Source organism: Eubalaena glacialis, chromosome 4 (assembly GCF_028564815.1).
Source record: "Eubalaena glacialis isolate mEubGla1 chromosome 4, mEubGla1.1.hap2.+ XY, whole genome shotgun sequence".
In the NCBI taxonomy this organism is placed as follows: domain Eukaryota; kingdom Metazoa; phylum Chordata; class Mammalia; order Artiodactyla; family Balaenidae; genus Eubalaena; species Eubalaena glacialis.
The window spans coordinates 12,615,307-12,628,520 of record NC_083719.1 but is presented as its reverse complement, the minus strand read 5'-3'; the positions used below and the strand labels follow the sequence as shown (position 1 = coordinate 12,628,520).

Here is a 13,214-nt window from a genome sequence, read left to right as displayed (position 1 = left end):
CCTCCACGTGTACTTCTGAATTTTCCACACTTCCACAAATGCAAATTTTCTGAGGACCTTGGGTTTGAGAAAGATTTTTAAACTGTATTCTTTTGCTACAGTAATGGTTGAGTTTGCTTCATGTCATAGAAGGCGTAACGGGAGCGTTGAAGCTGTAGACAGAGGACTGGTCTTTTATCAAAGACAGAAGATTACCCAGCCCTGTGTCCCACTGGTTTTTCTAATCCAGGATGAGGCAAGTGAAGGAAGTATTCATCTTACTAAAAGTAAAATAAGGGGACTTTCAGCCTTTCATATAATAATCTCACTGCTATTTTAGGGAACAATACCAGTTTCCAACTCAACACCTTTTTCTGACAGCAATATGGTTTTTTTAATTGAAGTATAGTTGATTTACAATGCTGTGTTAATTTCTGCTGTACAGCAAAGTGAATCAGTTATACACATATGTACATTCTTTTTTATTTTCTTTTCCATTATGGTTTATCTCAGGATATTGAATATAGTTCCCTGTGCTACACAGTAGGACCTTGTTGCTTATCCATTCTGTGTGTAATAGTTTGCATCTGTTAATCCCAAACTCAGTCCATCCCTCCCTCATGACCCCTCCCCCTTGGCAACCACAAGTCTGTTCTCTACGTCTATGAGTCTGTTTCGTAGATATGTTCATTTGTGTCCACTCAGCACCTTTTTGTGGAAGAATTTGAAGAGCCATTTCTATATGAGCAGTGTGATCATTTTTTTACCGTATGGCCATGAATGTCAGTTACAGGATCCAAGTCCAACCGCCCTGGGCACTTCCTGAACTGTGTGGCCGTCTCTCTCCAAGCCTTGTTGCCCTTACAGGCACCCATCTTTTCAAATTTGGAGATTATCACCCTGGTTACCTGTCAGGGCACACTTAGCTCTTAGCAGGGTTCTCTCAGCTTCTCCGAGAAGGTTCTCCTTTGAATCTAAACTTCTGATTTTCTTTTCACGGCAGCTGACTTATGTTATAGGATTTGACCTCATAGGCAAACAGCTTGTCCTATATGCCAGTTGACATCCAAAGGACATGAAAAAAAAAGTCGGAAAAAATCTTTGCTTAAGCTTTATACTTTAGAGGCTAATCATGCGTCCCCCTGTTGCATCCTGTCTATGTCTGTGTGTCTGCAGTTAAGGAGTCACCTTTATCCAGTACTTACTGGGTGCCCATGTGACATAGTAGAAATAGCAGTGGATATCCCTGTCTATCTCATGAGAAAATATCAGAGGTACAGGAAGGTGTATAATGCTACTGCCATCTCTTTGCATATTTTAAATATGTAGATTCTACCAAAAATGGGTTTATTTACCCAGAAAAACCAAACCTGCAGTTGGAAGATTTTTATGAAGGACCAGATGTATCAGCTGGATGTTAGTTAACACATTTCTTCATTCACATATTGAATTTTAACTATGTGTCAGGCATTGTGCTGAGTAGATGTAGGAAAGCTGGTGACAAATAAGCCCAAACCCTGCCTCAAAGTAATCTGGCAAGAAGGGCAGTCTGGTAACCAGGCAACCACAGTACAGCCCAATGAGTGCAGCATTGGGACCTGGGGTATATGGTGCCAGGGAGCACAGAGGAGACTAGGCCTAGGGGACGGCTTCACAGAAATGTGATTCCTGGGAACTGAACTGATTATGAGTTTACCAGGTGAGTGGGAGTGGGGACAGGGGTAGAGGCAATTCTATGTAGAGAAAAGAGCTTGAGCAGAGACCTTTAGCCGAAAGGGAGCATGGCGTATCTAGAAAACTACAAACAGTTTAAGCCTCATAAAACATAGTGCAAGGGCAAGCGTAGAGACCAGACAGACAAGCAAGGTCAGATCGTGAGTGGCCTTTGTGAGTGGTCACTCATTGAACAAATACTTATTGGATGCCGTCTACCCATGTGCCGGACACTGTCACAGACACTTAGAGCAACATCTATGGGGCCCACAGTCTGTGAACACGATGCAACCCTGAAGCACCTCGGATACCCTTGTAGGAATTTGGATTTTTGTGATCTGACCATAGTGTGGAGGGAAGGAGGGCTTGGAGACAAGAAGACCACGAGTGACCTGACCCAAGGCATGGTGGTGGGGCTGGAGAGAACTGGACAGATTAAGAGTGACTAGGCGGACTTCCCTGGTGGCACAGTGGTTAAGAATCCGCCTGCCAATGCAGGAGACATGGGTTCGAGCCCTGGTCCGGGAAGAGCCCACATGCCATGGAGCAACTAAGCCCGTGCGCCACAACCACTGAGCCTGCGCTCTAGAGCCCGTGCTCCGCAACAAGAGAGGCCACCACGAGAAGCCCGTCCACCTCAACGAAGAGTAGCCCCTGCTCACTGCAACTAGAGAAAACCCGCACGCAGCAGCAAAGACCCAACACAGCCAAAAATAAATAAATAAATAAATAAAATTTATTTTAAAAAAACAAAAAACAAAAAACAGTGACTAGGGAAAGAGTAAGTTTGGGACCAGGAAATCTGTGCGTACGAGGACTGAGAGGGATCCAGGGAGATCCTTAGGCTTCTGGGTGGGATGCATTCATCCAAAGGGAACCCAAGAGGAAGGCTGGGTCTGGGGGAACCCAGGTAGTCTAGTAGATGGGGAACCCAGTTTTGGAAATGTGCAGCGTGCGGTGCCCCAGGGGCACTCAGATGGAGATGGGCGGGTCTGGAGCTTAGGAGAAGCCTGAGAAATCTGGAGAGATGGGCCAGAGACTCCTGAGCGGACAGGCAGTAACTGAAGCTGTGGGAGGGGGAGGGATTGCTGAGCCAGAGCGGAGAGGGAAAGGAGGCGAGGGCCCCAGGCAGAACCCTGGGAACACCGAGATTTGAGACAAAGAAAGAGGAGGCATCAAGGAGAAAGAGCTGGAGCAGAAGAGCCTGGAGGAGAGCCTAGAAACTTCAGCATCACTGAAGCCAAGGAGGAAACAGCGTTTCACAGAGGGAGCGGCCAACAGGGTAGATCCGCCCAGGGGTCAGAAAGACGACGACAGCAAGTGCCCGTTTGGTTTAGCAGGAAGAGCATGTGTGAGGGCCGCAGACGGAGAAGCCAGAACGCAGTGGTGCATTCAACACAGCATTATGTGCTGACTCCCTGTCATGTGACCAGAGCGTGCTAGAGCTGTAGCTCTGGGGCTACAGACGGGGTTCCTGCACTTTGGGAGCTGCTATTCTAACAGGCCGAGGAGTAAATGGGAAGAACAAAAGTGGGAATAAGAAGCACAGGTAACACTTTATAGACGTTATCTGTGAAAGGGAGGTGAGAAAGAGGGCGGTACCAAGAGGAAGAGAGGAGGCAAGAGAAGGTTTATTTTTCACATGGAAGAGACTTAAACATGTGAGAATGAGGATGGGAAAGAGCCCGTCAAGTAGCCAAGATCAGACAAGCGGGAGAGGAAGATGGCGGCTCCTGCCAAGGTCAGAGAGACAGAAATGCAGAGACCCAGGGGGATAGCCCTAGACTCACCCTGGTCAGACTGGCCTTTCCATCATAACAAGAGAGAGGAGGTGAAGAAGGGTTTGGGGCAGATGTGTTTTGTTGAGGATCATTTTAGGGAGAGAAGCAACAAGAAATTTAGATTCTACCTGATGGATTCCATATTGCAGATGAAGTAAGAGGTGAGTTTATCTGCTGAGAAAGAGGGAACGAGGCAGCCCAGGAATACAGAGAGCAGGGGTGGGAAAGATGGACAGATAACTGAGCAGTGAGCAGCCCGGTTGAGGATGGAGACAATGAGTGTGTAGCGGCAGCAGCCTGTGTTGTACATTTGATTCCAGCTGCTCCCAAAGCCCAAGTAGAAGTCTGCAAATCTAGATAAGGGTGGAATAGGTAAATAATGAGATGAATCCAAGGTCAGAGATTTGCGGACAGTGAGTTGTGGGTACTGACAAGGGTGAGGTTAAGGTGACGACTCTGAAATGTAGGGTAGAGTAAGGAAGGACAGGCAGGAGGAGGGAGAAGATGGGGGAGTCAAGAGGGTGACAAGTTTAATGAAGTTTAGAGTAGCTAGAGGGGGAGGAACAGAGAGAGCCTCACCGATCTCCTGGACAGGAGATCAGCTGTGCCGCCTGGACACCAGACCTACTCTCAGGGACAGGGTATCACCTCCTGGACCCGCTCCCGGGGGCTGGGGGAGGGGAGGAGGTACAACACTCCACCCAGCGCCCAGCTGTTAAGGAACACTCGCTGTTAACACTGGCGTGAAATGATTGGCAGGACTGGGGTGGGGTGGTGACTCTTGGTTTAAAGACACTCAGTCGGCAGTTAGAGATGTTTCTGGTCTCTAGAGCCCAAGTTTAAAATGTCAGGATCCCTTTTAGGGTTTAAAGATCTAAGACAGTTCATACCAGGGAGATCACATGGGATTTGTTAGCCATTTCCCTGGAGGCTGTGGTTTTTTGGTTTTTGGGTTTTGTTTTGTTTCACTTTTTAATATCCTGTAGTTTTGCTGACTTTCTGGGGGAAAAAATTAGGCATTAGAACACCATGAACCTGGCAGACACTGGGATTTACTAAGGCAGGTAGGACCCAAGAAAAGCCTTCTGGAGCCAGATAAGTTTTGAAGTCAGACATTACATATTGACGACTACCCACAGCACAGAGAATGCTGATCTGAAGTGTGAGGAGGCCCCCGTGCCATGCCATCTGGGACCAGAACCAGGCTGGGGTTGAAGGTCAGCTTCATATTTACAGTGGTTGGAGTCTCGGTAGATGTGGCCCTAATTTAAAGTGTCTTTACTCTGGAAAGCCCATGAATGTTTAGACACTTGCCTCTGAACAGCCGGTGAACCTCTACTTACAACAATCTTGGGACAGAATTGTGACTCCAGGCCTAATTCATTCCAAAGACATCTCAGACACTTTCTTAGCTGAATTTCAAGGCCATAGCTCTTCCTCTTTCCCAGTCACAGTGGCTGTTCTTCCTGGTCTTGGCTAGAGATGCAGCAGGGTTCGTGAGTGACATGGCCAGAACAGTAGTAGCTAACTGATGGATGCTGAACTACAGCATCCTTATAACCCCCAGGTAACATGGAAGGCTTACCACATACTTAATGTTTAAATTTATTTCTAGAGTGCTACAGGGCTGAATATCAGACTCCCTTCTATCTATACCCTGTCTAGATAATCTCGTTTAGTCTCCTGCCTTTAAATGCTGTCTGTATGCTGACGACCTTCAAATGTCCATAGCCTAGATGTCCCCTGGACACCATTTGTTGGCTTCCCACTGCCCTTGGAACAAAGCACCGTGTTCTTCGCTGTGACCTGGAATGACCTCAGCATTGTCTACTCTTCCAAGTTCACCTCTTCCCCTCTACTCTCACTGGCTGCCTTTCTGTTCCTTAAGAACACTAAGCTCTCCTGCAGGCCTGTGCCTTCCTCCAACTCTTTATACAGGTGTTCATTCTTCATCTCTCAGCTCAAATATCACCTCTCTGAAGGGGTTTCCTTGTCTAGTTCATCTGAATAAGCTCCTCCAAGGAAACCCCAGCTCATTAATTTCATTTCTTCAGTACCCATCACAGGAAATGTTTATCCTGTTCATGTATGTTTCACTTCACTCTTTCATCCTTATTGTTCACCTATCATGTGATTCCCTATCATGTTTAGGTCTGGGGATTTGGTGTGAACCAGACAAAGTTCTCTTTGTGCCCTGGAGCTTACATTCAAATGGAGAAGATAGACAGGAAGACAAATAATACGTAAATAGACAATACAATGTCAAGTAATGAACATACTATGAAGAAAAACAGGGTAAGCAAATTGAGACAGACAGGTAAAGCAAACAATAGGTGATGGAAGGAAGTATAAGAACTAATGGCTGATAAGAAAACATCACAAATAAGTGGGCAATGGGTGTTTTATTCAAACTGGTGTTGAAGAAGTAAACTATTATGAGAAAATTAATTTTAAGCCATACCTCACAGCATAAGTTCCAGGAGTAAAAAGCTAAATGCGCAAATGAAACTATAAACTAGACAAAATTACCTTAGCTAAAGGTGGGTAAGAATGACAGAGTCCAAAAGTATGGAAAGAAACTCCATGAAATGAAGGATCAACTACATAATAACTTAATATTTCTGGTATCAAAAGAAAATCATAAAATTAGGAAGTGAACAAATTGGGGGAAGTACTGAAAATGGAAATAATAAAAAGGCTAATAATATTAATATAGCATACCTCCTCAATTCTAAAGCTCTTTTTTCTTGCATTTTAATGCTTCTTGAAATCAGGATATGTTTTCCCATCACGATGTACATTTAATTTGGCCAATAAAAATGTTAAGTCAATAGTAAATCTTACAAGTAATAACATCTTCATCTTACAATCAAAATGTGATTTTCTTAAAGTGCATACAAATTAGTATCAACATTGAAATTCCTGGTAAAAAATACCTAATTCATTCATTCATCCAACAAATATTTGAGTGTTTATAAGGTAGCAAGGTGGTAGGTGTACAGTGGTAAACAATATAGACATAAATCCTTGCTTTCAAGTGCCTTTTCTAGGCCAATCATGGGTGGTGCCCTGTACACTACTTATAGACAATCTAAGATCCATTATTTCAGCAAGAATAAGTGCCATGGCCAAGGCCACTCAGTACTTAAGTGGTAGAAGCGGATCCAGTCAAGTCTGCCTGGCTCTAAACCCTGTGCTCTTTCCTCAAATTACCATAATTGTTGAGCTCAGTGGAGTTTTCACACCCAGTCTTGCTGACAGAGCTCTTCTTCCCTGTGCCCTTCTTTCTTCTCTCGTGCCTCAGCGCTGGGTTTAGGACTCCATCATGGAACAGCTGGTGGAAATAGAAAGCATTGCCGTTGATGCCCCAGCCAGAGCTAATGTCTTTTTTTTTTTTTTTTTTTTTTTTTTAATTTTATTTATTTATTTATTTATTTTTGGCTGTGTTGGGTCTTCGTTTCTGTGCGAGGGCTTTCTCTAGTTGCGGCAAGTGGGGGCCATTCTTCATCGCGGTGCGCGGGCCTCTCACCACCGCGGCCTCTCTTGTTGCGGAGCACAGGCTCCAGACGCGCAGACTCAGCAATTGTGGCTCACGGGCCTAGTTGCTCCGTGGCATGTGGGATCTTCCCAGACCAGGGCTCGAACCCGTGTCCCCTGCATTGGCAGGTAGATTCTCAACCACTGCGCCACCAGGGAAGCCCCAGAGCTAATGTCTTTTTAGCAAAGAATAAAATTTTGCCAACAAGACATATAAAAAGACTAATCCTACATTATTTAGGGGCCCTCCTATATAGTTTTAAAACTTGTGCTAACATACAATTTTATCATTTAAGTTCGAACACGTATTTTAGCAATAAAAAGTAAACAGTTTTCAGTCATAGATTGGGGAAGGATGAGAAGGAAAAAGAACAAACCGTACACTGTTCTCTGTGTCTGAGAGAAACGTAATTAGAAGTTGTATGGAGCTGGGGATTCTGGAAGCAGAACCTGCGTTGGGAAATTCTTGTGCAAGTGATTTATTGCGTATGCGCTCTCCGGAGAAGGGGAGAGGGAAGCAGTGGGCAATGGGGAAAAGTTAAACAAGGATGTGGTCTCCGCTGGAGACTAGCTTCTACCTGATCCCACGGGGAGCTCTGGAGCATGAATTGTACCAGAGTGATCAGTCCCACAGTGAGGCAGGGGAGGTGACCTTTTATACCCCTGTGTCAGCTAGCTTGGCTTCATAAAAAAGAATGAAATAATGCCATTTGCAGCAACATGGGTGGACCTAGAGATGATCATACCAAGTGAAGTAAGACAGAGAAAGACAAATACCGTATGATATCACTTCTATGTGGAATCTAAAAAAATAACACAAATGAACTTACTTACAAAACCGAAACAGACTCACAGACTTAGAAAACAAACATGGTTACCAAAGGGGAGAGGCAGGGGGAAGAGAAATAACTAAGGCGTTTGGGATTAGCAGATACACACCACTATATATAAAATAGATAACCAACAAGGCCCTACTGTATAGCACAGGGAACTATATTCAATACCTTGTAATAACCTATAATGAAAAAGAATCTGAAAAAGTATATATATATACACACATATGTACAACTGAATCACTTTGCTGTACACCAGAAACTAACACACTGTAAATCACCTATACTTCAATAAAAATAAATTAACTAATTAAAAGTGTATTACTATACAGAAAGCTGACTCTCCTGCCCAGTCAGTTGCCTGTGCCTAAAGATAGAGGCGAAGTTCTGGGGACATTTTTAAAATAAAGTTCTTCTTCCTGGACATCCATTCCCACTACCTCCAATCTACTTTATTGTCTACTAGGTGGGAAAGTTAGTTTGGAAATGCCATCCTGACAAGGTCACCAGTACCTCAGAGGGTCCCTCATGGAGGATGGTTAAAACAGAATATTCTATGACCACATCTTCTCCAGCAAGAATTATTCAACAACGGTGTATTTGGTTTAAAGATTTTCTTTTCCTGTTTGTCTGCACAGAGATCAGGAATCTATTTCAAGTTAAGATACAGTAAGAATCAGGTGAATAGCATCCATTGATTGTATAATAATTTCCTTCAATACCTATTTTCATAGCATAGAACTTACTTTATGCTGTGAAGGATACATACATAACAGATACCTAGTATTTCACACACACACACACACAAACACACACACCCCTTCCTTAAAGGAAAAGAGAAACCATCATCTACTCCATATAAAGTGGCTGACCCATTTCCAGAATGCCTGTTGCTATTATGCAGGTTCAGCCTACAAATAAAATTTAACATGTTAACCTTTTAACCAGAACTTCTCAGAATTATTTTCTGATATTAACATAAAATGCTTGTTGGGTTTTTTTCTATTACTTTCACCCCAGCGGACAGCTATCTCCCCCACAAGATATTTCAAAATGAAGCTAATATGGATGAAAATGAAAACTAATAACCTTTATCAAATTGCAGTGAGATTTACCCTATAAGCTGCCTAGAGTGCCTATGGAAACATGACCTGCTGAGTTTTATTGTAGGAGATAAGACGACATTTCCTATTTATTTATTTTTGGCTGTGTTGGGTCTTCGTTGCGGTGCGCGGGCTTCTCATTGCGGTGGCTTCTCATCATGGTGGCTTCTCTTGTCGCGGAGCACGGGCTCTAGAGCGCAGGCTCAGTAGTTGTGGCTCGCGGGCTCTAGAGCGCAGGCTCAGCAATTGTGGCGCACGGGCTTAGTTGCTCCGCGGCATGTGGGACCTTCCCGGACCAGGGCTCGAACCCGTGTCCCCTGCATTGGCAGGCGGATTCTTAACCACTGCGCCACCAGGGAAGCCCCAAGACGCCGTTCCTAATGCTGTTTGTGGGTTTCTTCCCTCCGCAGGCCTTGAACCGGGGCATTGCTGCTGTCAAGGAAGATGCAGTGGAGATGCTGGCCAGCTACGGGCTGGCCTACTCCTTGATGAAGTTCTTCACGGGGCCCATGAGTGACTTCAAGAATGTGGGCCTGGTGTTTGTGAACAGCAAGCGGGACAGGACCAAAGCTGTCCTGTGCATGGTGGTGGCTGGTGCCATAGCTGCTGTCTTCCACACCCTCATAGGTAAGGCTGTTGGCCGTCCTTTAAGAATCTAGCTTTGCTAATTCCTTCTTCCTCTTAATTTATTTTTGTGTATTGATTGTAGTAAGTGATTTCTTCCATAATTATTAAATATCATGACAATTTTAAGGGATGGAAAGAATGGAGTTTGTGCTCCTAGTTCAAGAAAAGAAAATGTCCTTTGTCTGGCAAGCTCTATGTCTCTGGTTCCCAAACCCTGTGTCAGTGAGGGAGGAGTTTCATTAACAGGTGAGCAGATCTAGGATTAGCATTCAGTAAGGTCAAAAAAATGTCAGGTGCTTTTGTTAGAGACAGACATTACTTACTCTTTTCTTTTTTAATTGAAGTATAGTTGATTTATAATGTTGTGTTAGTTTCAGGTGTACAGCACAGTGATTCAGCTATATATATACACGTATATGTATATCATATATATGCAGTATATAGATATGTTCTTTTTCAGTTCTCTTCCACTGTAGTTTATTAGAAGATAATGAATATAGTTCCCTGTGCTATACGGTAGGACCTTGGTGTTTATCTTATCAGACTCAATCTTAAGAATAAAAATAGAATGAGTGTTATTCAGGATTAATTCTTATCAGCAGTGAAAACAAATGAGATTGTTTTATGTATTAAAATTATCTCATTTTAGGGCCCCATGTTTCTATTTTAGATGAGACTCAATACTCTGGGCATAACATTCTTTCCATGATACAGCAAGAAAATTTATCACACACAGTGACTGGCCTACGGTTTCCCCAAGACCTAGGAAAGCCCCTTCCTTTAGAGCTGGAGTTCTACTTCTACTGCCTTCTTGGTGGTGATAAAAAACCCTAAGGGCATGATCTCAGAACCTCTTGGCTTCAAAGCAGCTTAGCTTACCTGGCATAAAAATTGAATGGCAAACCTACTGAACCCGGTTACACAGAACCTGTGAACAACACTTCACAAACCCATTGTGTGTCTTCAAATTGGCACTGGTTGTATGAGAACCATGAATGTCCGTGGTGAATGAAGAGCCAGGAGATAAACCCAAACCATTTACAGTGTACTCAGGTGTCAACTCATGTTTACTCATATAATTGTGAATCTAAAAGTAAATAGACTGAGGCCTTTGTGGTCTTCCTTTTTAATACGGCATAGGATTTTGTGCTAAGAACAGTGTGGACGAGAGGATGCTTCTCATGGGCCAAATATCCAGGCAAAGTGTTGCTATTGATCATTTCATTTGGGCTCAGAGCTTCAGGGCATGGGGCAGAGAGGAGATGCCTTTCTTTCCCTTAACTTAAACCCTGAATACTAACATATCCACTGAGTTTTAAAGAAAACTTCTGCAGCTAGATTTGATCTGGGCCATTTTCATAGATGGTATACGTACTTGAGAAAATTCCATATGTGAAATGAGTGGGTCTAAATAAATTTTTGCCTAAAAAGGAAGATAAGTTAGTTTCCTTTTAGCTACTTACTTCCAAATAAACCCAACATTCTCTGTTTTAGTCATGCTCAAATGAGACTTTGGGGCTAACAGCTAATTACTCTATTTCAGTAATTAAGGAAAACTTGAGTGTACTGTGTTATTGACACTGTTGGGAGGGACATTTGGTCACTGAAATAAAAATCAAAGTCATTTTCCAAGTTAAATGCAAGTTTTTCAATTTTAAAATGGAATAATAAAATCTTACATTTGAACCAAAATGGTTCTACATCCCAGATATATTTAACAATTGCTTTTATCACTGTTGATAGTTTTATAATTATCACTTTTTTTCCTTCCAACAAACAAATGCTTTCTACAGTTACTAAGAAAGCACATATCAATTTCTTTCAGACACTAAAAACTCAAATTTTAATGATTTTCCCTCTTCTAGTTTGTTGGCCTCATTTCAATTTTCTGCCTAATGGTTTGATTCTTCTCTTGCCTTCTACTGTCTGCTGCATCAGGCATCTTTGCTCACCTTCCTTTCTCCTTTTTTTCACTAATCCCGTAAGCTTTCCTATACTCAGATCTTGCCAATTTTTCCCCGTAACCTTGACCACAAGCTCCAGGTGGGATGTTGCTCTCTTGTCATCCTCCACCTTTTCCAACATTATTTTCCTACCATCCATAAACATCCCCCCATTCAGTTTCTGCTTTACAGTGTGTCACCTACACTAGGCACTAAAACCCATTTTCACGTCTTAGTAATGCTAGAAACAGCCACTGACATTTCTACTTTAACAGTCAGCTCTCGGCTGTCTATGCTTGGGACAAGGGAACAGTGACATAGATAAACAAAAAAGCAAATATTCCAGATAATTTGACTTGAGAAGCCGTTGTCTGCTCTCAGGCAGTCTTCCTAATTGTATTTGCTTGGCCTGATACTGAAATGAGTATGTATTCCCCACATGAACAGCCTCTCAGTAGGGCTCAGAGTAAGTACAAGAAGCCGCATGTTACACGTTCACCAGCTTAGCCCACAGAGTGAGATAGGAACCAGAGCAATCTAGGCTTAAAACCAAATTTCTCTATATTATTTTGTTTAGGCGAAACTAGTCTAATTGCCTTAAACTTTCCTTTTTAGGTGCTATTTCCCTATCTCCTTAATAGATTTATTTCTGTTATCTAGACCTTCTAGCTTTTCCATAGCATTTATATAAGGGCATCCAAGAGCATAGAGGAGGAAGAAGTTCTCTCTCTCTTAGGGGTTGGTTCTGAAAGGCTCGTGGGGTGGGTCATCTCTTAACTGGCTCTGAAAGTGTTGATTGTATTCCAGCACAACTCTTTCTCATTTTTCCCTGATCTTTGATACAAGATGGAGTGGAGAATTTGACCCAGTGCTCTAAATGAATATTTTGCTGTAGCCACGTAAGATTACAAATGGTGACTCTTCTTGTCTATTACATTTCTGTTAATTCTGTCTAACCTCAGGCTCGTGGTTTTAACAAAATCACCGTGTTCTATGCTTTTTCAGTTTAATGGCCAACTCCTTGGTTTCTTTTTGCTTCGTTTCCTAATTTACCTGTTTATTCATTTTATTCTTTACAATGTTAGTTACTTTTCCCAGCAAGATGCCTTCTGTATATTTAATGAATATTTCTCTTTTTTTAGATATACTCAAACACTGATAAAATTCATCCATTTCCCCTTATGATGTTATTAACATTCATGTTTAACTCTAAGCAGACACACCACTAGCATTAGTAGAGCTGACCTTCCCACTTTGAATGTGGGGGGCTTTGACTAAACAAGAGTGAAAGAATTGCCCTTTGTTTAACTCACCTTTAAAATAGTCCAATCCCCATCTGTCCTATCAGTGGTCCAACAAATTACTTATTGAACAAATAGTATGTGCATGTCATTCAGGTCCTACTAATCAAAAGTTGGATACAGAGGTGAGATAAATAGAAAAGATATTCCTCCTTGGGGAGGAAAAGAAGTGGGAGGCACACAGCCACCACACATTTATGAATCAGGGGAGAATAAAGCAAGAAAATGAGTTCAGTGTTGAATGTCACAGGTAGCAGGGTGGATGCCCAGTGCTAGGGTGCAGGTAACCAGGTAAAGGAGGTGTGCAGCCTGAGACTATAGAAGAGCCCGTTAGGCAACAGGGACAGGAAAAGGGGGAGAGAAGAAGAGAGAAAGGGAAGGAGAGCAGGGAAGGGCA

General features: G+C 42.8%; 1 protein-coding gene across 3 annotated transcripts in view; it reads left to right on the top strand.

Annotated features, from left to right (window-relative positions):
- Positions 1-13,214, top strand: part of ANKH (ANKH inorganic pyrophosphate transport regulator) — a 151,833-nt gene that overhangs the window by 68,514 nt on the left and 70,105 nt on the right. For all 3 annotated transcript variants that reach the window (XM_061187662.1, XM_061187660.1, XM_061187663.1), the window contains exon 2: positions 9,357-9,573. In XM_061187662.1, the coding sequence (XP_061043645.1) occupies positions 9,357-9,573 (217 nt within the window). The remainder of the gene's footprint in view (positions 1-9,356; positions 9,574-13,214) is intronic.